Below are 25,885 nucleotides of genomic sequence, written 5' to 3' on the forward strand. Positions count from 1 at the left end.
CTCAGCGTCTTCGTCCTCTTTTGCTGCCAAAATGTCCTCCGCTCAGCTCGATGCCTATCAGCCCCCAGATCTGCGCTTTCAGGGTGACCAGGAGACCACCAAGGCAAAAAAGGTCGTCATCCATTGCTTGTCGTGTGCAGCACTCGCCATCCATGCCAAGACCATGAGAGTTATTCGCGACGACGGTTGCGCTCATGGCCCGCTGCACCTGCGCTGTGATGGGGACCCAAATTTGCACAGGAGGACGCCGGCTTTTCCCAGGATGACCTGGCGTCGCTGCGTGATTACATTTGTCAACCCCTTCCCATGGGACAAAAGGTATGCTGGTTGCTCGCCGTCGCGATCAGTTAGAGCTCACGGCCAGTCGCCTCACCCCGCCCATTACAAGCGCGGCCTCGAGCGTGCAATGTCATCGCGCGCCGTCGCTCGTGGTGCTCACCAAACTCTTGCTCTATACTCAGGTGCTGTGCACGATCGAGCGCCGTCGCCATGTCAACGATGCCGAAAACGAGCCCAATTTTGTCCTTCATCTGGAGATTGTCGATAGCTTCAAGGGAAAAACCTTGGTGAGAGTTTCGTGTGACGATTGGGCGCCCTCACATTTTTTTCCAACAGCGTGTTCGCCACGCGCTCACAGCTTCTCTTCCATCCCATATTTTGTTTGTGTTGCTTCCTTCTTCCACGATCATGCATCTATCGTCAGAGTGCCGTATTGGGTGCGCGCAAGATGAAAAAGTCCAAGACGAGCTACTACGCCATCTGCCGCATGGGCGTATACCAGCAGCCCGGCTTCCCGCTCATTGCCAAGCTGCGGTGCGTTCTTACGATCTTGAACTCTGGCTGGCGTTGGATTGGCTCTTGCTCATCGAGGGACCATGCCCGGTGTATTTCTTCACGTGCCCTGATGCTCACCGCAGGGCGAACATGATCGGGACACACTTTTCGCTTTATGACGGTGGCATCAACCCGGCCAAGCAAGACCTGCCCGAGAACCGAGGCCGCTCGCTGCGTGAGGAGATGGCGGCCATTCAATATGAATCAAACGTTTTGGGTTTCAAGGGCCCACGAAAGATGACCGTCTATCTGCCCGCCTTGGGCAGCGAAGATGCCACCCCCATCCCCGTCGTCCCCACCAACGAGGAGGATGGCATGTTGAGCCGCGTCAAAGCTGGCCATTCGGAAAACATCATGCTCCTTCGCAACAAAAAGCCCACTTGGAACGAACGTACGTGCACACGCTGGTGTCGGCCCGTACTAAGCGGCTTGTTTGTGCATAGGTGTGCACGTGTGTGCACGCACCTGTCGCTCTCCTGTCGTGTGAAAACAGGCCTAGTACACTTTTGGAAGTTCTCATGCATTCTATCCCCGTTGGCGCGGTGCAGAGAGCAACTCTTACGTGCTCAACTTTCATGGTCGTGTGACGGAAGCATCGGTGAAAAACTTTCAGCTTGTGCACGAGAGCAATGGTATGTCGTTTAGTTTTGCAACCACTTGCTGTTGAGGGGCTGAGCGATCTTAGGTTTCTCACCTCTGGCGGGATGTGCGCCAACTGAGGTAGAGGAATACATTGTCTTGCAGTTTGGTCGCATCGGTGCCAACCGCTTCACCATGGACGTCCAGCACCCAATGTCAATTCTGCAGGTGCGCTTCGCGGAACCCTAGCGCACGACTCTACCCCGCCTGGCTTGCAGATACTCACCAACTCGACTTTGCGCCACCGTGCCTTCATGTTTTCATTTCAATCTTCATCTAGGGCTTTGCGGTGTGCCTGAGCAGCTTTGATGGCAAGCTTGCCGTGGAATAGGCTTGTCAGATCATGACTCATTGTATAAATCCAAATTCTGGACGGGCCGTGGTTTCAGCCTCTGATTTCCTCGTTCCGTCACGACGCTTCCTGGCGGGTGTGTGGCTCATCATGTTGTTTGATGAGGCCTTGAGATGGCCTCCGGGTCAAGCGAACAAAGAACAAACACCAGGCCGCTCCTCAAGAGCCTCGCTTTCCTTTCCTCCACACCATGCCATTGTGACTTTGTACTCTTAATTCATCCTCCGGACATTCATGCCATGCCGGCAGCCTTCGAAATGCCACAGGAACCTTTTAGTACCAACGGCAAAACTACCACACAAACAAAAGAGAAAATAAGAACATTGGGCATCCCTTGTTGTTATAACAAGGGTTCTGAACTTTACCACAACAAGCTTTCACATTCCAGCAGCCAAAGAACCCAAACAACAACACAAAATTTGCAATTTCCTGAATTTCCTCATTTTCACTGAATTTGGATCGACTTGTGCTGTGCTGTCTCACGGCACCTGCGCCCAAGATCGTGTCGCGTGGTGATCCCTGTTGCTGTTGGCGTGTGACAAAGCCCCTTGGCAACACCATTGCTATGGCCAAATCAATTGGTGTCGTGCTCTTTGGCTGCGGAAACGTTGGTCTTACGGTCGGCAAGCGGCTCCAGGACTGCGCGGTGCGTGGCAGCTCAACTCTCATCAGATTCGCGACACGACCAGTGCTTTGGCCCTCACCTTGTGCTGCCGGGACTCCACTCTGTGCAGGCTAGCCATGCCAAGCGCTATGGTCTGCGCTTTGACTTGCGTGCCATTGTGGACAGTCGTGGTGCGTCGTATGCACCGCTGTCGCCGGTGCTGGTCAGTGCTCGGCTCGTTGGGCTAACTTCTCGCTCTGCGTGACAGGAGCACTCTTTGATGCAGAAGCGCTCGCAAATCTCGGCGCCATTGCCGACTTTAAGCAGCAGGGCAACGTACGTGGCTTCCATTGCTGGGTCGTATGTGACTATGTACCCTAACGACGATCTGCTGTGCGTTCACTGGTCTACGTCATGTTCCACAGTCGCTGGCTCAACACGCTCAGGGTGTGAGCACTAGCGAAGACATTGCTCAGCATCTGGAACCACTGGCGTCAAGCGGTAACATCTTTGTTGACTGCACGGCGACAGATCGCATCAGTGGTACGACCAAAACCGCAGGAGCGGCTGATTACCCGTGTGGATGGTAGTGGCATTGATTTTGGGCTCTGGTGCACAAACCATGTAGGCCAGTTGATTGAGGCCATCCAGCGAGGCGCTGGCGTCGTGTTTGCCAACAAGAAGGTTTTGACGGGAGACTGGTCCACCTTTCAGCAACTCACGGGACCGGACGTGACGGGCCGGTACGAATTCGCGTCGGGGAGGAGGAAAGCCGCAATATGCGGCTGCTTGGTGCTGTCATGCGTGTTTCACAGCTGACCTCGGACTTTGCGTATACTGGCGTCAAGGTGTCGGTTTGAATCTTCGGTGGGGGCGGGGTCACCCTTTGTTGCGGCAGTGAGCCGCGTTGCGGCGGCGGGAGATGCCGTGCATCGCATTCAAGGTGCGTTACCAAGGCCGAGCCCATGGTTGCCTGCATCTCAGTCAGATTGCCCAATTTTTGTTGTCTGTGCAGGCACATTTAGTGGGACGTTGGGATTTATTACCGCTGGCCTGGATAAGGGGCGATCGCTGAGTGAACTGGTGCGAGAGGCTTACGATCTGGGCTATACGGAGCCAGATCCGCGGTGCGTCAAACCTGTGCCGGCTCCTTGTTTGCACCTCCAAGGTGACGCGTTGCATATGGTGTCTGTTGATGATTTTTGCTCTCGCTGATAGTGATGATCTGAGTGGCATGGACGTGGCCCGCAAGGCCCTTATCCTGGCCCGTGTTTGTGGCTGGTCCTTGGAAATGAGCGACGTTGATGTGCAGGTGAGTGAGAAGTGGGGCTAGGACACAGGCGTTGTCACAGTAGCCTGGTCAGCGTTGCCGCAGTACACTCGGTGAATGTTTCGGGGCTGATCTGCTCGGCTCGGTGGGATCTGTTGCACTGGACTTGCGGCTCGCAGGGCTTGTATCCGGCCTCGCTGAGCGATGTGAGTGTGGCTGATTTCCTGGCGCGAATTGGCGAGCTGGATGCCGACATTGCTGCGCAACAGGAGGCGGCTGCCAAAGAAGACTGCGTGTTGCGCTATGTTGCCGAGGCTGGGCCACAGGGGTGCCAAGTGGGCCTGCGTCCTGTGCCCCGGAGCAGCCCCATTGGTGCCCTGAGCGGCACCGATAACATCCTCAACGTATGTTATTCCATAGTGGTGGCATTGATGGCCACAACCAAAAGCGTGGGGGCTGGAAGGAAGAGCCTGGCACTAAATTTTTTTTTCTTCCCATCTAGGTCCACTCGGACATCTACTCGAGCACCCCCTTGGTGATCCAGGGCAGTGGTGCTGGCGCCGACATTACGGCTGCCGGCGTTGTGGCAGATATGGTGGAGATTGCCGTGGCCCGATTCCCCTAAAGCTTGCCATACTATCAAAGTGTGATTTTAATCACACATTTACTTGCCATAGCGTGTGATGCTGCTGCGTCACTCTTCGCACATGTAGCGTGCTGTGTGTGTGTGTGTGTGTGTGTGTGTGTGTGTCCACGTGAAAAGTGTGTTGGTTTGGTTGAGAGAGGTTGACGTGTGATGGTGATGACAAGCCAAGCACAAATAACCCCCGCTGGGGTGGGGCTAAAGCGGCAGCGCCTCATCTCAAACGCGGAATGGATATGTTATCCAGCCCATGGCCTCCTGCTTCAATTCGGCTCTCAGCACCTATCTCATGTCGCATACCAGCCAACCCTCCCCTTCCCCAGCCAGCACCCGCCCCCCCCCCACACCTCTTAACCCAAAAAATTCCAAGTAGAACAAGCCATTATTCAGCTGAAAAAATTTAATTTTGAGCAAGCTGACAACAGCAACAGCAACAAAACAACATCAACTTTTCCACTTTTTTTTTCCCTTACGACTTTGAACGTTGAAAGGCACATTTGAGGTAAAAAAACAAAAAAAAGAGAGAAAGCGAGAGGGAGAGAGAAGGAACTCTGCTTCCTGAAACTAAAGACCCCCCCCGGTGCCTGTGCCTGTGCCTGTGCTTGTGCGTCCCTCCTCTGCCTGACCCCCGCTGCCTGCCTGGCGGGCTGGCTCGTGGCCTGCGTGTGTGTCGTGGTCTGGGTCTTTGGCGCTTCGGCTCTTGGACCGAGCCTCTGGCAATCTCTTTTGTCCCACTCCCCTTTCGCTCCGTGTGCGTGTGCTGCGGTTGGTGTGTGTGTGTGTGTGTGTGTGTGTGTGTGTGTGTGGGCTTTTGGTGGCTGGTCGTTTTGGCGGCATCAGCTTGTGGTCTGGACGCCGCCTGCTCTGCTGTCGGGCAATACACGCCAATGCGCCATCCGCTCTGCTCGCACTTTTCTCCCTCGTCCTGTCCTTCTTGTGGCCCACTCGGTCATTCGCTGCTTGCTTGTCATTCTGCTGTCAGCGCACAAGTTTCTCATCTTGTCTTGTTGCCCATGGTCGTGTCGTAGGAAAGTGGTGGTGCTGGGCAGTGCCCTTCGCCTCGCCCGTCTGCGCTCCAACCTTGGTTGTGATTGAACCGTCTCTTCCCCCTCCTTGCACTACCACACATCCTCACTCACTCATTGAGCAACGTTTGGACGCCTCTCTCGACCAATCATGCGTGTACTTGTCATCACTCCGGCGTACCCGCCGGGGTTGCACGTCGGCGGTGGCGTGGCCGTGACGTATAAAACGCTGCACGACAAGCTCAACGCCATGGAGGGTGTTGAATGTGAGGTGCTGTCCACCTGGAATGGCCGCCTCGACTACGTGCACATCCGCGTGGACCCCGAGTTTCGTCTCATCCGCCCCTCCTGGGCCAACATGGCCATTGTGAAACAAGCCGTAAACCGCGCCGACATTGTGGTCTGTCCGGAAACCACCCTTTTGCCTTGGCTTGCCAGCTACTGCGCCCGCCACGCCAAACCCATGATTTGGGTCCTTCATACCAACTTTCTGCGCCTCTCTGAATTCCACTTTTCTGGTCCCGAGGTCGCCATCACGACCCCGGCCACCCACGCGGTCTTTGCCTTCAGCACCCGTCTCATCCCCTGCGTGCTCACCACCTCCCGTGACTACCTCGAGTACCTTCAAAGCCACAATTACTCAGTCGAAAGCTACATTGACCAAGGATTCAAGACGGACGTGTTCAAAGCCAACGACCCCCCGGAGGCCATTGCTGCCACGCGACGCGAGCTTTCCAGCGGTCAAGTTGACCGCCCGATGCTCCTCTTTGCTGGCCGCTTTAGCGACGAGAAGCGCATTCACCTCCTGCTCAAGGCTCGGCCAGAAAATGCCATCCTTGTTCTGGTCGGCGACGGTGCGCTTCGTGAAACCCTCATGAAGGAACACGATCCCCAACGAGGCGTCGTCGTCATCAGCCGCATGGTGACGCAGGCCGAGTTGCGCCTCTTTTACAAGGCCGCCGACCTTGTTGTGTCTGCCTCGGACTTTGAAACGTATGGCATGACCATTCACGAGGCCCTGCTTTGTGGTACCCCCGTGGTTGTGGAAAAGGCCAAGGGCTTCACGCAGCAGATCCGCCACGGCATCAACGGCCTCCTCATCAACTATGACGATACGCAGGCCGCCCACGATACGCTTTTGGAAGCCCTCACCATGAAGTTTGATGCACAGCCCATCCCGGATCCCCGAGCCATTTCTCTTCAGGACAAGATTATCGAAAGTGCTCGCATTGGCCGCGAGCGCATCAATCCCATCTTCTACGGTATCCTGTATCTGGTTGAGCTCTGCCTCGTCATGATGCTTTGGGTTGCCGCAGCTATTTGGTGCATTGACCCTATCAAGGTCGAGGACAACGGTCCTGTGGTTGATTCTCTTTCCAAGGATGGTCATGCAGCTGGTGCCGTGGACAAAGACCCGACCCTGGCCAAGGTAAACAAGGCAGCCAAGGCTACCAAGTCTCAATGAGACATTGGTTTCTGTCGCGAACAACGCCAGCCGAAACCCTTTCCAAGTCATTCCCCTTTTTTCTACGACACATATTGGAACCACAGGCGGACGTGAATACGTATAAGGTCACGTGGGAAAGCTGTGCTTGCAGGTGTTATGGGACTCCTCTACGAGTGCATCGCACGCGGGTCGTGTTTTTTTACTCTTTGACCGTTTTGCACTGTCTTCTTGTGTCTCTTTTCTTCTTCTTCTAATTCCTTTTTTTTGGGGGGGGAGGAGGGGGGTGTTGTTGTTGTTGTTGTTGTTGTTGGATGCACTGCAGCACGCTCCCTTGAGAAAGCCAAAAGTAGGCTCTCCCCATTTCTTTCTCGCAGACCCCCCTCTTCCCCCCGCCTCTTTCTTTTTTGTTCCGTTGTTCATTTGTGACAGTCCTGTCTTCTTGCGAGGCCGTTTTGCCTTGTCTCCCTTCGACGTGCACAAAGTCAATGTCATAATCGATACAGATATTTGATAGATTGGGCCATCGGGTTAAAGGATGGGCCAGGACTTGCATGTACCACTTCTGGCTTCGCCCAGATGGTCACTTGTCGGCAGGCTCGTTCAACCAAAGAGCAAGATGACCGCGCTAGATCGTCAGATCTGATTGCTGAACTTTGTTCTCTGAAGAGACCAGTACTTACATGGCCAAGGCCGTAGTCAGGGTGAAGGCCGGGCAAGGTGTCTTGTAAAAGCGGCTCAAGTTGCTAGCACCACGGCGCAAGCCGCGACCACCATTGCCATCCTGCAATTGTATCCAGTTACAACAGATGTTCAATGAGCAAAGCTATGGAAGCTGGGGCCTTGGGCGCCATCAAACACGCATACCATCGTGCGCAAGAAGGTCCAGCAACCATGAATGGTGGCGTCCAGGGGCAAGAAAGGAGAGCGTGCCAGAGTCAAACTATGGTTTAAGGAGAACAAGAAAAAAACCGACAAAAAACAAAAAAAACAAAACAAAACCCAGGATGAGCTGAGACTGGCGCAATAAAAAGTCGGGTCGTGTTGAAGCGCATCACATACCCAGAGTTTTGGAGCATGAGCATGGTAGCGATGACATCAAAGGGGTGGAAAATGTAGCTGCCAATGGACTGGAATCCCCAGAGCAGGAAAAAGCGGCGTGATGAGCAAGTGGACATGGGCGCTGGTCAGTAGGCGCCCTGGCAACAACGAGTGCTAGTGCTTAAGAAACTGTACCAACCACGGCGGCGGTATTCTCATAGACGTCCGTCAGCGTGGACACGTTGATGTTGGCCATTTGTGAGACATTGTCCTATTGCATAAATGGCGCAAACAATTGGTCATAAGCATTCAAACTCTGCGCGAAACATGTCAACTTGCCCTGGGCCAACATGGTGTAAGATACCGCGTGACGCACCGTGAGCAGATTGCGAACGATACCCGTCTTGCGGATGGCATACAAGATCAGTCCAACGGCAGTCGCGCGCACCACCTCGAGGGTCAGCTTGGCGGAGATACCGCTGCCAAAGGCCAGGAGAAGGGTCAGTGAGTACAGGGATGGGGGAAGTTCCCCATGGGAATGAAGGAAGCCCAGGCGCCATCACAGCGCCATCAAGGCTTCGTCACGCGGGGCGCAAACGCGGCGGAACGATGGTCTTACCTCCAGAGGCCTTGCCAGCCCTCGTGATTGATAATGTAAGCGATTGATTGGAAAATATTGCCGTAAAGGTCCTCGCCCGCCACCATTTGAGCCACCGTGCGAGTGGCAATCACTAGCCAATTGAAGTTTGTGGATTTTGACGGGATCTCATGAGCATGAGGGGCGCCCAAACCGGATGCAGAAAAGGAACGGAACGACAGTTCAAACACCCATGAAAGGTGTTGCTCCAATCGTATCTCGGCACGACTGGGTGGTAGTCGCTTTCGTACCGCGAAGAGGTTGAGTCACGAGAGCGGCGATGGAGCCCGCAACAATGTCAATGCCAATGTGGGTAACACAATAGCGCAGCGTGTTCTTGTCACCGTTGGACTAACAGGCATGAATGGTATGAGCAGGCAGTGACCAAGTAAGTCTAGCCCGAGCCAGCATACAGGTGGGCTCCGGCAAGAATTGGCAGAAGCAAACCTGCTGTTGGGTGATCCACAGACGATCGGCCACGTTCTTGTTCACGATATCGAAGATGACGCCGCTAAAGGCGCGAGGAAACCATCCGCAAAAGAGGCCATAGTATCCATGAGCTGCATACAAGTCCTTGCCTAGATTGCCCGAAACAGGACGGTGCGGGATTAGGTACGAACGCAACAAGCAAGGAGTGCGGGAAAAGAATAGGTGCGTGGCCAACATCGGTCCCGTCCCGTCCCGATTGCGGGCCAGGCACGTGATTCGACGTACAGTATTGGTAAAGGCTGGCACGGCGGAAGCCGGGAGTGCCCCAGATGCTGTGGGACTTGATCTCTGGGCGCGTTTCGTAGCCAATCTATCCAGGGCCACCGGAGCGACGGATAGGGCCAGGCGGCAAAGAAGGCGAGAACGCGGAGGCAAGTCAGATGGGAGGACATCACGCTTGACCGTGAGAGCCAAGTGGAGGATTGGCCATGGCGGCCCTCAACTCAAATGATGTACCAAGCGCACGAACTGGCTTGTGAAAGGCCAAGCAAGCACGAAGCTCGGGCCGGGGAAGGGGGAGGCTTACCTGAATCAGCGTGCGAACGTTGTTGATGGGAGTGAAGACAGCGTTGCGGGCAAAGCTGGTGATCAACTGCTGGAGGGAGAGCGTGGCAGTGGGTGGAGGTGCCGCTTTGGTTGGGTCCATGACCTGCACGGGTCGCGCAGCAGTTGCCATGATCGATGTGGTTGATGACCGTGCGTCAAGCGTGTCACGGGCTTCGGTGCCTCAGGGCTGTCACACTCGCTCGTCGCTGCCGTCTGTCGGTCTCAACGTGAGAAATAATACAGTTGGTTTGTCTCAATCCTTCTCTCTGTCTCTGCTTTTGCATCACAGCCTTGTGCCATCTCTGCTTGCACCTTGCAATCGCAGACTTGCACATTCTCGCAGAGGCTTCTGTCTCTCATAGATCTAGTATGACACACACACTCTTTGATGCATGCGTTTTCTTTTCCTTCACTTTTTCTTTTGTTTGTTTGTTTGTTGAAACTTTTTCCATTGCATGACCTTGCCTTGCATGCTTCTTGAGAACGCACACCGCTTTGGTTCGTGCTCGTCCGTTGCTCTCTCTCTCTCTCTCTGTGCGCAATTTTGCTGCTTGCTATGGACCGGTCTATGGGTTGGCTTGTCTGTCCATCCTCATGCGCGCTTCCGCCCGCGTTCTCTTCAGTGTGTGTGCGTGTGTGTGAGTGAGCGAGCGCGCGGGAACAGGCATTCTTGTGACTGTGGATTGATAAACATGAGTTGCTGTCGTCACGCGTTTCCGTAGAGAAATAGCAGGGGAGCCCAAGGCGCCCTTGGTTGCGCTTGCTTGTTAGTCGTTGACCACCGCGCGGCCGTCCACGATTGTGACAGGGTTGGTAAAGTTGGCATCTGAGCTAAACGTTTTCATGTCTGCCAGCAATCCCAAGATAAAATCAAATGTGATGCGAAGCATAAGATGACGAGTCGTAAGAATATCTTCGACTTGAAGCACACCCGCTGCTCCGCCTGACCAACCGTTCATAAGGTCTTCCAAAGAGGATTGTGAGTCACCATTGGAATCTGTGCCAAACCGAACCTAGACGCAAAGCAAAGTAAAAAAAGAAAAGCGCGCAAAGCGCGTTGATCAGGACGCACGATCAACGCGATCAAGGGCCCAACAGTACACTCGACATACCTGCGGCCGTAAAGAACCAGCGCGGTACTGATACAAGGAGAAGCCGTGTGGATTTTCTTGAAGATCAAGCACTAGGGCGTCAAGAGCAACCGCACAAAACCAACGAGTCAGGCCCGACTTGCCCATGCCAGCGAATCTTGGACAGCACGGTTTGTGCACCACAGTACGCGCGTCCTACCAACGCAGTCACCGCTGGCCCGCAGCAGATCCCGGCATTCAGCCATGGTATAGTCCTCGACGCTCTGCGCGTTGATTTTGATCACCTGCAAGCCCACAGCCAAGTCTGGATGTCGAGCTGCCGGACTGTCGGGTGCAATGGAAGCAATGTATACACCTTCACGGGCGGGGCAAGTCAAGCCAGCGTTCAGGACGAACGTGGAAAAAAAAAAAAAAAAAAAAAAAAAAAAAAAAAAAAGGACGGAGCAGTTTGGATTGGCAGCCTTGTTCCCTTGCCTTCCCGCACAACTCTCAACTTCAAGCAGCCAGACTGACCGTCTGTGGCCTCGGACTTGACCTTGGCACCAACCAAGCCAATGCCAAAATCGCCGGCCGTATTGGGCAGCCGATCAAGCGTGGCGCGCTGCCAACGGACAGCCGATCACAAGACAATGAGGTTGAGTCGGGAGCCGGCCTTACTTCTTTGCCGTCAAACTTCACCGATCGTCCCTGGTCACAAGCATCCCACGGTGGTATTGCCATGCGCAGACAAACACGAACCACGACAGGCATACGCGAGGCCTCGCGCAGCTCACGGCGCTCAATGAGACCCTCATGACTCTGGCGCAGATGGTTGGCAATTTCTGCCGCCTGTCAAAGCACCGCAGAGGAATAAGACAGACCGCCGCCAGACCATCGATCATATGGCATCGGGTTGGCAGCGGAGCGGTTGCGGTGGGTTGGTTGATTCTTCGGCAAGCATGCACATGCCGCCATCAGAAGCCTCGCCAACTTTTAGAAGCTCACCTTGCGTCGATCTTGGAAGCGGTAGGCATGAACCATGTATTTGTCCTTGCCAGTGATGTCGTCTCGATCCTGTAAACGCATCAACCGCACCCCCCGTTGAGAGACAGCGTACATTTGTTGCCAGATGCAACGCGGATGCGCACAACCGCCAGATATGTGCACTGCCAGGCATACGCTCAGCGAGTACAGACCTGTGTTACACAGGCCACTGTGCGGTTGTAAGCCACAAAGGTGCGGATTGACTCGCGCATGTGTTCCACGACCAGCGTTGCCTATTAATGAAGGAAGAGCGACACATCTGAGCTCAGGTCTCAGACATGAATTGACGAGCGTGCACCAATTGGGGCGGTCAAAGCAACCCACCTGGTCCAGATTAAAGTTGTCACGGTCCACTGAGCGGCGTTCTCGTCGGCCCCCTGTAAATTTACGCAGGGTCATTGAGGCCATGCGCGCCAACGTGCGACGGCGCGCTGAAGCTTCCAGCTCTGGTTCATCCAGCACATCATACACGCGCAGTACGTCTGGATACACCTAATTTCATTCCCTCCCATTGGAATTGTGAGACGGGCCTTTGACACGCAAGTGACAGCCCGGCCAGGCCTCGAGACGATCGCACCGTACCAGCAAGAGCAGAATGCTTTCACAGTTCATGCGCGGATTGTGGGTGATCCGGCGTACCCCACCTTGCACCTCATCAAGGCTTGGAAGGCGATGCATCGGAATGTCTGTGGGCGGGAGCAGGTGGGAGAGAGTCAAGGAGAGTCCGATCGGCGCATGGGCCTGTACTTCTGCCCCCCCAGATCTTCTTCGCGCTTATGAGTTCGTGCATGCAACTCGACATGCAGCCATGCCTCTTGTCAGAGGCATTGGTGCGACACAGGCATACCAAATAGAGACACCGAGCCATTGTATTGCACTTCGTAGCGCTCGAGAGGCTCCTATGTCAATGCCAGTCGGCTCTCTGAGACGGAGACTAGAGGAGCCAGGTTGTGGGAAGCTGTTCCCACGCGATAGCGTGGCAACGACCGTACTCACCCCGGAGCCAGGTGCAGGCGGAGCCAAGCCTCGTCGCCTCGCCTCGGACAGCAGTTTGTCGCAATTTTCATCCAGCAAGCCGCGTCTAGTTGCACAAAGATCAATCTAGCAAAACTGCCAAAACGCTAATTTTGGTCAAGCGGCGCAAATGACACGGCATGTGGCTTTGCGTACCGTTCGGCTTCAAGCAGGAGCTCAATGTCATTGCGCTCACGTTCTTCCGCGAGTTCGAGGTCGTTGAAGAACTCGTCAAACTGGGTACCGGGCTGATCGCGTGCACCAAGATGCACCGCCCATCCATTTTATAGATTAGTGCAATCAAGTAACATTGGCGATGCCTCATTCAAAAACAAAATACGAAAACAAAAAAAAACCCAGTGGCCGAGCGCTCGAGCAGTGTACCTGTACTGGCCTCTGCATGGCCGCGATGATCAAGATGGCCCAGTTTCCCGCCCACGACCAAGCGCGGCAGCGTTGAAAGGGGGCGTCAGTTTTGGAACAAAATCAAACACCCGCCTTGCCTGCTTGCTTGCAAAACACCAAAAAAATGTTGTTGTGTTGTGTTGTGTTGTGTTGTGTTGTGTTGTGTTGTCAAATAGAGACAAGGGAGATTTTGTGCGAAATTCAATTTACATCCAGCGTTGCCCATACGTCGAAGTGAATCAGCCATGTTCGACCCCTCTGCAACTTATGTACAAGACAGCTTGCCATGACCAGAGCACGACACATCAGAGGGGCCGCGGCCGTCAGGAAAATCAAGAAAGTTTGGACATCAGAGCACGCACAATCATGCCCTTGCAATGGAATAATGCTTGGCACAAAACGAGAGTTTAAACAGGTCGACATGGCTAATCAGCCAGTACTTGACACGCCACACTAAAACACACTGGCAAAAGGGAGAATCGCAACTGGAGCATCTGCCTTGCTGGCTGCGATCAAAATCCCATGTGCTGCCGTGCAAATCAAACGTGAGTTAAACCATCAAACGCCCATGAGCTGTCTGTTGTGCGCGCACGGACAGCAGCGGGCCATTGACACTGCCAAAATGGCTTACCTCGTCATCCTCGTCCTGCTCATTGCCGGCAACGTGAAGATAGCTTGGTTCATCGCCATCAGAACCATCAAATGCATCGTCATCTCCATATCCTCCAGCATCTCCAGCCCCGCCAGTTACGTCGAGGTAGCCTCGCTCTTCAAACGCTGGAGCAGTCATGCCTGGCAACTCCGAGTAGGCTGGATCTTCATTAGCATCATTGTGAAACATGGACTCTTGGTTATCGTATCTGGGGTTCATGCCCTCCCGTGGGCCGTCGCTGTAGAGGGGATTGGCAATGGCATCCCGCTTAAAGTCCATTCCAGTCGGCACGAAGCTCTTGTCTACACCATGATTCTGACGTGAACTGCGCACATAGACAAAGGCGGCAAACAGCAGCGCCAGCACAGCCACACAGATGGCTGCAATCATCGCGCCTTGAGAGGCACCGCTGTTGGACGAGCTGCCCGAAGCAGAACCAGAAGAGGCGGCGTTGCCGTCCGGCTTGGGTGTTATGGGCGTGCACAGCCCACCGGTACTGACTTCATAGCCAGAATGACAAGACAGACACTGTGTTGCATTGGCGCAAGCTTGGCAGCTTGAGTCACACATGAGGCACTCCGGCTCGGCGTGCGAACTACAGCGCCCTGCCAGATAATAACCGGTTCCACACGTGGCGCGGCATAGACGGCAGCGGCCCGTACTCATGTCCAACGTGTGCCCGGCCGGGCAACTCGAGCACTGGTCGTGTGAGAAGCAGGAAGCGCAACTCTCGTCACACGAATGGCACTGCGTGTCAGTGGTAGCCGTGCATGAAGCATTGACATATTCGCGAGACCCACAGCCAAAGCTACACAATGCACAAGTGCCCTGGTTGCTATAAAAGTGCGCTGGGCACTGCTCGAGACAGTGGAATGTGCCCTCCTCCCAGTCGGTCACAAAGCGCACCTGCCCAGCAGCACACGCGCGGCAATCGGATGGGTTGGGACCCGTGCAATCACTGCACCCGTCGCTGCACGCCTGGCACGTTGGCGTTGTAGTACTAGTGCAAGTGCCTGCGAGGTACTGTCCAGGGCCACACTGCACTGCACAAGCTTGGCATTCGCCCGTGGCGGTCAGGTAGTGATTGGTTGGGCATGCTGTACAGTCCGTGGCGGCCGGGCCGGAACACGTGCTGCAGCTGCTATGACATGCTTGGCAGTCCAGGCTAGGGTTGATACAGCTTGTTTGTCTGGCAAATTGGCCCGTGCTGCAGCTTGCTTCACAACGACGGCAGACCATCGTGCTATTATCGGCGTAGTATCCATCCAGGCACCCAGTCACGCAGATGCGCCCCTCTGCCGAGCCTGCCCATTGCAGGTAGTGATCGACAGCGCAGGCTTGGCATTCGCCACGAGTGGGCCCCGTGCACGAGCCACATCCTGCTGCACATGCACGGCAGTGGCCCGCAACGGTGTCTACGTACATGCCGCTTGGGCAGCTGGCCCGGCAGTCTCCGTTAAGCAGAACAAAACCATCGGCGCACTCTTGACACGCTGTTGCGTTGCAGACAGCACAGTTTGGCGAGGTGCAGGACTGGCACGAGCCACCGTTCAGATACTGGCCTGCGCTACATTGAGGCACGCACGCGCCCGTGTCCATGTCCCGCTCATACCCCGTTGCACAATGAACACAGTCCAACGCTGTGGTGCCCGTGCACAGAGCGCAGGCCACCGGACAGTCCTCGCAAATGGCATCCTGATCGGCGGTACATTCTTGCTGCAGGAATGTGTTGCCGCTGCATTCGCTGCATGCCAGGCAACCTCCAGCCTGCAAGTACTCGCCGGGGTGACACGCGGAGCAGGCACTTGGTCCAGCGTCGCTACATTCAGCACAGGTGGTGTCGCAGACAGAGCACGCTCCATCGCGCGACAAGAAGGTGCCAGCTGCGCAGGCGCACTCGAGTGGAGATGCATTGGCCTTGAGCACCACATCGCGCACACCAAATACTGCGCTGCCCGAGAGGCGCAGGCGGAGCAAGTGCCCACGGTGCGGAAAGCGCATTTGCAACGTGCGCAATGACCTTGAGGTGTCTGTCCCACATTCCCCGGCTTTTGGAAGGTCAGCGAGATTGTACATGAAGACAAGGTCGTCTAGTGTTACCGTTAAAACGGTAGCATCAGCCCCGCTTATCGTGAGGGTAAGCTCCAGCAAGTCGTGCGGAACCAGATTGGTCATGGTCACAAAGATTTGGTCCGAGACCTGTGTGGAATTCCCAATCCACAAGGGGGGGGGAGGGGCAGAAAGGGCAGGAAGGAAAGGTAGAAATGAACGAGCAACATGAGCTGCGTTGGACGTTGGTCGGCGATTGCACGATCCCACGGGTATATTCGCGGGCAATCCACTCATCAAGCAATGCTTGCTCACCGAGGATGGCTGCAAGACAGAGGTCGCATCACAGCTGCCAAGCGTCTTGCTGCCGGTTGATTCCCACAAACGGGCAAATTCAGTTGCGGAGGATTGGGCCACCACGGTAGCGTCAAAGGCGATGGGCGTATTGGCCGTAGAGATGCGGTACTGGGACAAACCCCAACTTTCATCTATGTCCACAGTACCCATGAAGAATGAGTCACAGTTTGGCTCGTGGATTCCAGTTCAACTGATGGCCGCGGGGCACATACCGATGCCAAAGTGAGACAGATCAGAGGTAAGCAGTAATGTCATGCTAGAGGCTGTGTGATATACTTCAAAGCGCAGTACGATTGGTGACTCGCGTGTGTACGCGGCACCCTAGGAGACAAGGCCCAACGAGGCAAGAGGGCGGATAGCAACGTGCCACGACTCATGAGTTGACAGCTTCAGGGTTGAGGCGGACACTACCTTTAGCAGTGCTTTCAGGCGAGAAAGACAATGCGCTTTTTCGCTTCGCGCACACAAAACGAGCAAACGATAAATAACCGCAAACAAGCGCCGCCAAGCACAGCTCGAAGTTGCTGCCTCACCAAATTCCAGCCACAAGCTTGTTGGCCTGGGAAGGCACTGCCGCGATTGATGGGTACGCTGGTATAGACTGGCTTGCCATCGATGGAGGCCATGATATGCTCGTTGTCCCAGGAATCAATCGTCAGCACCTCAAGCTCAATCAAGACCTTGGAATGTGTAGGCAGGTTTGTCCAAGTTTTCGAGATGGTCGCACCCCGCATGAGTTGATTGGCCCCTCCCAAGACAGCCCCGTAGATGCCACATGATGATACAGTCAGACCTGGGCATCGTGCAAGAACGAATGAGGACACGAGTCAAGGCAAAAAAAAGAAGAAAAAAAAGGGGGGGGGGGGGGGCAAACACAACGCCATCCTTCAAGCCCACACATCTTCGCCAGGTGTGATGGAGAACTTGGAATTGAGGTAACAGAGAAGGTAGCACGGAAGTGGCGCACCATTGCAGCCTGGATTGAAGGTGGAGGTCCATCCGTGCACTTGCATATCAGTGAAATCCTGGAAGTCTACTTGTTGCCAAGCATAATTGAGGCTGCAGTCGCTGCAGCGCATATCCGAGCTACAAGCCACGCGTGCATTGTGCCTAATCGTTAGAATTCCACGACGCGCCATGGTCACAGTGAAGCACCAACTCTGTACGATAGGGCTGACCTATAGTCCGGATACATGCTGCATCCATCGCCGTAGCTAGCGAGTGGAGTCTTGGGAAGTGCGATGTCGGGTGAGGGTGGCGTGTAGACCTGGCCACCACAGAAGAAGTCTGTGGCCAGCGTGGCCACTTGGAACGCTTTGATTGCAAAGGATTCTACCAGAGCACATACGCGGAGTTATGTTTCTGCACCAGCTGAACCAAGCCAGTGTCCGTCAACGTATCAGTATAGCTACGCACCATCGTTTGCTTCACCATCGATGGTGCTTTTGACAACAATTTGAGCGTTGCTCTTTGAGTGTGGCACGAGCAAGCGCACGGGAATTTCGACGTCACGCCACCAGTATTGATCTGGGTTGCTGACTGAGCCACGCCCACACTGAAAACTACCCAGTGGGTGAGTTTCGCGGTTGATGGCACCCGAATCCCAAATCTCCTCGCCATCAAGCAGAATAACGATATTCTCCTTGTCGAATGAGTCGATGGCAAGCACGTCAATCTCAAGCAGCAGTTCCGAATGTGCTGGCATGTTACTGAGGCAACGGGTGAGCATGGCATCCAGTCCGAGTTGTTCATAGCCACCCAGAATCTGTTTGGGCATGCCAACAGGGCGTGAAACAAAAGAAGCCGCCCACTGCATGCTTCGTACTGTGCTCTTGTATCAAGTCAAAATCATGAAGGCTGGCGAGCGCCGGCCTGATGCCACTCACTTGGCCGTAATCACCACACGCAGTTACGCTCAAGGCGTTGCCATGGTATGTGTTGATGGCCGACCAACCAGCAAAGTTGTTGTCTTCAAACGTTTGCTTCACAAACGGAGTCAACGTGTCGTTGGCTACCCACAACGCGGCTGCTTGCACACCAAAGCTTTCATCCTCGGCACTGGAGTCGAGGGTGCTCGACACCACCAATGTCACCTGAGCATCTAGGTATTGATGGAGCAAGGGCACGCACAAGGAGAGGTGGGTGTGCTTTGTGAGGTTGATCCGTCGAGGACTAGGTTCTGATCCGGTCGGTCCAAGGTTGGGTGGCTGTGATCAGACATACCGGTGTGGGGCAACGTGATGTCAATGGGAATTTGCAGCTCACGGCTGTAAGTCTCATCGGCTCCTGTTGGTGCAGAACACGCGCCACGTAAGCGTGGGAGCGGGGAGCGGCTGTGGCATGTTTTTTTTAGACGAATGCTCCAAACGGGTTGGGGTTGCTCGAGTGGGTTATGATAGACGCACCACATTCAGCGGTGCCTTGATCACCCGAATACGTTTCAGAATGCACCCGAACACCATCGACCTCAAGAAAAATGGCTTCATTATCAAAGGAGTCAGCCTTGATGATGGTGAGTACAACACGGAGCAAATTGTGTGGAGGAAGTTGAGTGGTAGTGCGCGACAGGACCGAGGTCGCAGCCATTTGCGTGATGCCCAAGACCGGGCCAAGGGAGCCGCAAGTGACGGGGGAGAGCACAGCATCCTGCGTTTGAACGTTGTCGGCCAGCCATCCATCGTTGTTCTGCGCAACAAGCCAAGGGGGTTTTTTTTTCACATGTCAACCAATCATTTGCATCGTCAAGCCCCATTGGTGTGTGATGAGATGCAGCGCAATAACTCAAAAGCACCAGGATTCGGCCTGCACGTACCATGCTAAAGTCAGATTGGTATACGCGATGCCAGGTTCGGGAGGGCTGCGTGCAAACTGTGCCGCCATCACAAGGGTTGGGCTCACAGGATGTCGTTGTCAAGTCATTGATATTGGCTGGGTTGGTGACCGTTTCCGAGGCCTGTAAAACCAGCTTCGGCTGGGTATTATTTGCGTTAAAGCGCGAGGCAGACAAGGGAAAGAAAAAAAACAAAAAAAAAGGTTATAGGCGATCCTTGTCGCAAAACGCCTGCGATGAATGAGTGAGGCATATTTCGCTATCGTCACGACCGTACATTTGATGGAGACAGAGTCACAGAGCGCGAGGGCCATTGAAACAGCGAGCCTTGGAAGCTACCCGATTTGAAAGACACGTCACGAGCACCGGCGGTCAAATGAGTACAGCAAGCTCGTCTCGCTCGTTGCCGTGCCTAGCATGATGCCACAAAGGCCGAGGGGAAAGGGTCGTACGTGAGCGAGGCACCGCCGTAGCCCCAGCCGTCTTGGTTGTCCGGGGATGTGCTCAGGGTCATGGAAACAAAGTTTCCAATTGGTCGATCCAAGCATCGCGCAAAAAGCACATTGTCATTGGAGGTTCCAAAAGCATGTGCCAATCGAATGGTCTATTGAGAAGAACGGGAGGAGAATCAAATGCAATCAGACTGATGACATCACCTGGCTTGCAAGACTGTTTCCCGCATGCTAGAGTATATAGGCAGAATTTGGTGCCAAGGCCAACCCACGTACAGCAGCAGAGCCCAAGGTACCGGTGAGGGTGGCAAAAACACCACCGGCTGTAGAGTCGCGGGAGATAGCTGAGATGATGACAAAGCGACTGGCGGGACAGTTATCCGTATTGATATTGGTGTGGTCGGAAAGGGAGAATGTCACCTACAGCCATGGCGGCGTTGCGACCAACATTGGTGATTCTAGCCGGCAAGCAGAGTCACGCTCGACGGACGGTAAGAACAAATGTCAAGGTTTGATAGGGTTTGAGCAAACCTGGGAGTCAGTGGTCGTTGATTGTTTGAGCCAAGAGTAATAATTCCAAGTGACGGGCATATCTGTGCCTGAACCGTCATCGTAGTCAGCTTCAAAGGTCTATGGGAACATCACCGCCGCGTGAGCATGACAAATTGGGGTGTCTAGAGGTGCCCAATACTTGCGGCCATTCACTTGTGAACAGTTTCTCCTTCTGACTTTGTGGTGCCGTAAAAGATACTGTCACCTACTCCTAGTAGCCAGCCATCGTCCGATTTGTTGAGAGTCAGTGTAAAGCTGACAATGGTGCCGATGCTTTTTGGTACGCAGCGTGTGAGCCTAGCAATAGTTTGAGGCAACACAAAATTTAAGCCACAGTATCATGGGGCCAGATTTTTGCAGAGGCCAGCACGGTGTAACACAAGCCCACACTCGACTGACTTGCGACTCTCGCCAAGAGAGAAGCCCTGACCCAAGCTCATGACATCTGAGGCGCCTTGGGTGCCCGTGACAACCATCGTGACTTCGTTCCTCGTGTCGGCGTAGGTGCCAGTCATGGTGACGGTCGTCACGTCCACGGCAATTTGAGCATTCGTGCAGTGCTCGGCTTGAGACACAACGCTCTCACTAATGTGCAGAGAGCGTTCTGCGGTACCATCCGTTTCTAAAGCTGAGCTCCAAGTTGTCTTCCACACATACGCCCTACAAAGACATAATCGAGTTTTGCAAAAAACACACAAGCAGTCAAAGCACACGTATGGCCAGCTTCGACTGTGCTTTCGCTCAGAGTGCGGAACGACCAGCTTGCACGTACACGTCGTGTTCAGCAATCACAAGGCCTGGCATAAAGCCATCGTCGCTCGTCGCTCGCAGAGTCAATCCTTGGAAAGTTTTTCCCGGTTGCAGGCATGCATGGGCCACCAACACTTCACTCGATCTGTGAACGGCACATTGGTGTAACATTGAGTAGGGAGTCAGTGAGAGAGGTGATCCCGAACAAGCCACTAGCAAAGCGGGGGGAGATAACCCTGGCAGCACGCACAAAAACCCTTCGGAAAAGGCATTGATATAGTCATTGCGGCCGTCTTCATCCATGATGGCCATCCACACGGCCGTTTCAGTAGCATCATAGGTTCCACTGCCAGCTTCAATCTACGTTTTGAGCAGCATCAAAAAACTATGGTGTCAGGATGGACAGGCGGCTGCAGCTCGGCGGTCAATGGGTCCAGCCACGCCTGCACAGCGGTGCACGGCAAGTGTCTCGCCGGCCCCTGGTTTCGAGCTCAATCCTGATGTCACATGCAGCGGCGCTGAAAGTAGGTTGATCATACGTACCGTGACTTTGATGAGCTGTGATCGGGGACAGCCGTGATCCGTGAGCGCATATGACGGAGCACCAAGAAACGAATACGTCTTGCTTGAGATGCTGTCCATAACAGATCGGGGAGGAAAAGTTTGAAAGGCTTCATCCATCTCATAACTGTTGACGGCAGCCCTGAAAGCCGACGGTGAAGCCAGAGAGAATCCAGCGTACAGAACTTTTTGAGAGCGATACGCGCTTGTGCGATATAACCCTTGAATCTGCCGCATTCAAAGGGGCACGCGTTTGTGAATAGGCAATTCCAGCAGATCTAACTCCGTAGGGCACTCGCGCACAAAGCGAACAACGCGTTCGCTTCACACACCTCGGCATCAGAGAGTGCGCGGTTGTAGATGCGCGCAAGAGCAATATCCCCTTTGAACGCTGAGGTACCATCAGCCTTTGAGCCGAGGCCTAGCCGTTCCATTCACGAGACACGGGTCCAATTTCATGAGAGTAGTCATGAGGGTATCGGAGTTTGTGTTCGTCGAGCACGCAATAGACGGGCGTGTTGGGCACCGTGACTTACAGACGCTCTGATAAACATTGTTGGCATGAGGCATGTCTGAGTTGACGGAGACGAGGCTTCCATCAATAATCAAGCGTCCTTCATTCTTATTCTTGATCACCAGGAGGTGGTGCCAGTTGGTATCCTGCTGTGGGGCACGGTTCTCAATCGTGGGATAGGCAAACGTGCCGCTACAAAACGAGAGCGTGTGAGTTAAGCAGAAAACAGGGTTGTGCGGGGGTGATTCAGTGAGTGAGGTGGAACGCGAAAAACCCAAACAAAAAGCGCTTACTCTGCTTTGGTACGCTTGGCCTCGAAATAGAGGCGATAGTCTTCAGAGCCTCGACGCAGGATTGCTATGTGATCATCCGCACCTACCATACCCCATCCACTGCTTGAGTGACTGGCGTATGCCATTTAAGCTGAAAGGGACACGGGATAAGCTGACCTGGCGACACTTTGAGTTCAAGGAGACGATTGTAGCCCGTGGCGACCAAGCTTCGAAAGCGATACACCATCTCAATGGCAAAGGTGTCACCAAGCTGTTTGCCACAATCAATACTCATGAGAAAGGGTAAAGCACAGCACCAATGGGTCTAGATGCGAGTATGGCTGCGAGCAGTCATCGCGCTGACTTTGGATCTGTTGCTCGGAAGCACTCACTGTAATGGGCTCCAGCTTGACGCGATCGTTGCCATCAAAGCCCAAATAGCTGTCAGAAACGGCTTCAAGGCGTGAGGCAATCTTGTCACTGAACCAGCGCGGTTTGCCAAAGAACTGTCCCACCATGCCACCCCGAAAGTCAGCTGTCGTGGTCCCAACGGCTTCACGCATGTCCCAACGATAGAGAAGCTGGGCGGCAACGTAACCGGCGTTGAGGTGAGGTGTGGTGCGTTAGTACCAAGGGCATTGCTTCTCCGATGAGTGCATATTCTTGGTTCTATGGTGGTACCATACCTTGTCAAACACGTCAGGCGTGCGTTCAAGCTCAAAGACTTGGCGCATCTCGCTGTCACTCAGTGGTTGATTGAAGATGCTATCGGCGCAACGCTGGTCAGGACGGGTGCATGCTCGCTTTTTGTTGTACTTGCAGAGCAGGTGGGGTTATGACAGCCACAGACCTGACACGAGCAATATCACCGTTGTGCACGGCAGTACCACCCCAGGCACTCCCAATGGCTGGGGTTTGAAAGGTGTAAGTAGGGATGGGTTTGGGTAGGGTTGTGCTAGCCACGAGGCTGCCGTTGATGAACATCTCTACAAGGCCCGATGGGAAGGTGCGAACAAGCAGGTGCTGCCAGATGCCAAGTTCAGACGCCACGCGCGTGGAGAGGGCGCCTGGAGCAATGCGATCGCCCGTGTCAGCCACGTATTTGTGCTCAAATTTGAGCGCGTAGCCTATTGTTTTGTGATGCGGGAAACAAGTTTTACAAAATTGAGCAAGCATTTTTTTCTTGGAGGAAGGATGGACGTTTGCGAGTATTAGCACGCTTGAAGTTGGTTCCACGACAGGGGCCAGGTGTGCGTACCGTAATCGGCATTCGATTTTAGAATACTGACGCCGGTGTCTTCAGATTCCGATAGTCGAAAGTACAGCAGGCGATCATAGTTGGACAGCTCATCGGTAAATCGAAAAACCTGCCGGGCAGGCTTAGTGTTGAGATGGCGGGAGAAGACTTGGAAGAGTTTTCGTGGCGGTGGGAGCTGAGACGAGGCATACCGCTTCAAAGGTGTTGCCATTGCTGGCGTCATAGGTGAGAGCAGGGAGTTGAATCTGGTCGTATGGCTCGATAAAGCTGACACCAGTGCGCCGAATGTCATCGAGAGCCCGAGGCTTTGTGGTCTTCCACAGCGGAAAACCCTGTGAAATAAAAAACGCACGGTGCCCCATTCTTGGGTGAGGAGGGCGTGCTGCTCTGAATAGTTGGGGTTGACACGTGTTAGTGGGTACGCGACTGACCACAAAGCTGCCATCGTTTGGGCCGATGATGTCATCGACGGTGGTGCCACACTGGTCATCAAAAGTGTAGGAAAGAAATGGGGACACGCCATGGAGGGTGCCACTGCTGTACAACGTCTGGGCTTGGCTCGCCGACAGAGCCGTGGTGTAAATGCGAAATAGGGCGATTAATCCATTGTGCATGTTGTTGCTGGAAATAGCACCACCAAGAAAGTTGTCTGTGAAAGTCCCAGGCGAGTAGCCAGACTGCGAGCGTTGATTTCATCCCGTTTGAGGCAGGGTTATTTAGACGGCGAGGAGCGTAGTGCAGTAGATGAGGGGCAAAAACAAGCGACTGCACGCACCGAGAGAACGATGTTTCCAACGCGCGTGCCGTTGTAGTACATGGTCGTGGTCCCGTCGAGCTGCGTCGTCACGACAATATGGTACCACCGGCCGACATCCACTTCGGTTGTGCTGGCCCCCAGGACAGACTTTGAGATTGTGCCTTGCTGTCGTGAGGCGATGGGATGTGAGTCACGAGTCCACAATCATACTTCGATTCGAACAGCCTAGTTTTGCGTGCGAGAAGCAATGGGTACCAACCGAATTCTTGTAGGCAATTTCAAAGTATGGACGCCCGTTGCGCACTTGATCGCGCAGGATGCCCAGGTACTCGCCGTCCTCGTTACGAATCTCCATGACGCTATATTGAAGAGAAGCATGGTCACTTGGTCAGAGCGTAGAGGGCAAAGTTGGTGGAAGGGGTAGATGAGACAACGAGGCTGGCACCCACGGCGAGGGAGTCGTACCGATTGTAGCTATCAGCCGATTTGTCGCGAAATTGAACGACAAGCTCGAGTGTCAGGTCTGTGGTGAGGGTAAGATCGGGCATGCGCACGGCGTCGTTTGAACCATCCAAATCAATGTAAGTGGCGACTTGTTCAGTCACAATGTCAGCGACGCCCAGGTGAGCCGTGAGGAGGAGACACGAGGCCGTAAGCAGCCAAGACGGCCTCAGAGCCGAGCCGGGTGGCATGGCAGGCGGTCAGTTGGTGGTGTGTGGGCTCCGTCCAAGCCACTTGACTGTGGTAAACTACGGGCGACTCTCGTCCAAGGAGCAGATGCTGGCTAAGAAACATCAAGAGACGACGGGATGCGGGCCGGGATCAGGGGAAGGCGGGGGGAGTGCGGGATGAGCCATGTACCGACCAGTGATCCCAATGGCCTTGAAAAATCAAAACATCAACAAAACTCAGGCCAAGCAGTGAATCGTGTACAATCAATGACGGTGGTTGAGCTTAAGGACGCGATGACAGACGTGGTGGAAAGTGGGGTGGTGGATCGACCAGCGGCTGTGGTTGGGACGCAGACAAGCGGAGTTGCTTCTGACTCGTGTGTGCGTTTTCATGTCAAGCGATAGGGGGTAAGATCCAAGCAACACAGGCAAGCGGGGGAAGAAAGAGACAGAGAGAGAGAGCGATCAAGAGAGAGAGAGAGAGAGAGAGAGAGAGAGAGAGAGAGAGAGAGAGAGAGAGAGAGAGAGAGAGAGAGAGAGAGAGAGAGAGAGAGAGTGTGTGTGTGTGTGTGAGGGATCAAGAGAGACGGATCAAGAGAGAGAGAGAGAGTGAGAGATCAAGAGAGGAGAGGAGAGAGATCAAGAGAGGAGAGGAGAGAGATCAAAAAATATCAAGAGACATCAAGAGAGATCAAGAGAAAGCTGACGCCGGTGGCACACAATCGTTGTACGGTTTTATTGTTGTTCAGCCTAGCCCTACATTTCATTTTCATGACGTTCGCGACCATAAAAAGTCATTCTGGCAGAACTCTCGGCCTTACACGCGCGCTCTATGCGTGGATGCGCTCTCATTTCCAGCATAAATGCGATGAGCCGAGACGCTGCTCCAAGTCAACAAGAACCATGTCGCACAGGAAGAAAGGGGTCTTGAGACCGCGGCCGATTCCATGAGCCATCGTATGAGAGAGTCGTCTACGACTGTATCGTTTTCATTCAGAGGACATCCCCAAACCAACGCCACACCCCCAAAAGAAAACACGAACAAATGTCAACAAAGCACCCTTGCAAAAACCGGGGGTGTATTTGCTTTCTAGCAAAAAGGAATGACAGTTGGTTCGGGGTCGGCTCACACAGCTCGATCTTGGAGAGCCGG

At 54.2% G+C, this 25,885-nt stretch overlaps 3 protein-coding genes and 1 pseudogene across 4 annotated transcripts; 2 read left to right on the plus strand and 2 right to left on the minus strand.

Annotated features, from left to right (window-relative positions):
* Positions 1–1,062: 1,062 nt before the first annotated feature.
* On the minus strand, positions 1,063–2,059 carry Mb_Tubby-like (annotated as a pseudogene; the record flags this gene model as incomplete). Its single annotated transcript has 4 exons — positions 1,063–1,225; positions 1,383–1,466; positions 1,559–1,641; positions 1,754–2,059. Coding segments are annotated over 4 exons (636 nt in total), but the record flags the coding sequence as incomplete, so codon positions are not given.
* Positions 2,060–2,291: 232 nt separating this feature from the next.
* On the plus strand, positions 2,292–4,399 carry MONBRDRAFT_34304 (uncharacterized protein). The gene is made up of 10 exons (XM_001749738.1): positions 2,292–2,471; positions 2,560–2,620; positions 2,698–2,765; positions 2,855–2,972; positions 3,058–3,172; positions 3,278–3,372; positions 3,445–3,556; positions 3,648–3,741; positions 3,879–4,103; positions 4,202–4,399. The coding sequence occupies exons 1-10, from the start codon at positions 2,391–2,393 to the stop codon at positions 4,322–4,324; spliced, it is 1,092 nt and encodes a 363-aa protein (XP_001749790.1). The 5' UTR covers positions 2,292–2,390; the 3' UTR covers positions 4,325–4,399.
* Positions 4,400–5,725: 1,326 nt separating this feature from the next.
* MONBRDRAFT_29346 (uncharacterized protein) lies at positions 5,726–6,832 on the plus strand (the record flags this gene model as incomplete). Its single annotated transcript, XM_001749739.1, has 1 exon — positions 5,726–6,832. One exon carries the CDS (start codon positions 5,726–5,728, stop codon positions 6,830–6,832), a length of 1,107 nt encoding a protein of 368 aa, XP_001749791.1.
* Positions 6,833–7,312: 480 nt separating this feature from the next.
* Positions 7,313–24,753, minus strand: MONBRDRAFT_34306 (uncharacterized protein; the record flags this gene model as incomplete). The annotated part of the gene is made up of 61 exons (XM_001749795.1): positions 7,313–7,595; positions 7,679–7,754; positions 7,874–7,941; positions 8,052–8,123; positions 8,229–8,331; positions 8,472–8,583; positions 8,741–8,840; positions 8,937–9,067; positions 9,204–9,288; positions 9,505–9,627; positions 10,304–10,371; positions 10,477–10,537; positions 10,637–10,707; positions 10,815–10,919; positions 11,129–11,216; positions 11,354–11,443; positions 11,600–11,668; positions 11,791–11,871; positions 11,963–12,130; positions 12,221–12,324; positions 12,486–12,537; positions 12,635–12,719; positions 12,809–12,900; positions 13,689–14,314; positions 14,531–14,615; positions 14,946–15,013; positions 15,133–15,202; positions 15,339–15,660; positions 15,784–15,908; positions 16,074–16,246; positions 16,328–16,436; positions 16,649–16,908; positions 17,083–17,225; positions 17,294–17,447; positions 17,532–17,880; positions 18,002–18,216; positions 18,339–18,401; positions 18,521–18,800; positions 18,928–19,086; positions 19,223–19,280; positions 19,398–19,549; positions 19,674–19,817; positions 19,929–20,027; positions 20,159–20,246; positions 20,349–20,609; positions 20,722–20,844; positions 20,950–21,059; positions 21,243–21,488; positions 21,593–21,681; positions 21,797–21,966; positions 22,068–22,149; positions 22,224–22,317; positions 22,439–22,627; positions 22,733–22,811; positions 22,897–23,173; positions 23,305–23,413; positions 23,496–23,636; positions 23,736–23,981; positions 24,080–24,139; positions 24,321–24,420; positions 24,527–24,753. The coding sequence occupies 61 exons, from the start codon at positions 24,751–24,753 to the stop codon at positions 7,491–7,493; spliced, it is 8,454 nt and encodes a 2,817-aa protein (XP_001749847.1). The 3' UTR covers positions 7,313–7,490.
* Between the last annotated feature and the right edge of the window lie 1,132 nt (positions 24,754–25,885).

This window comes from Monosiga brevicollis, genomic scaffold (genome assembly GCF_000002865.3).
Source record: "Monosiga brevicollis MX1 MONBRscaffold_33 genomic scaffold, whole genome shotgun sequence".
Classification (NCBI taxonomy): Eukaryota; class Choanoflagellata; order Craspedida; family Salpingoecidae; genus Monosiga; species Monosiga brevicollis.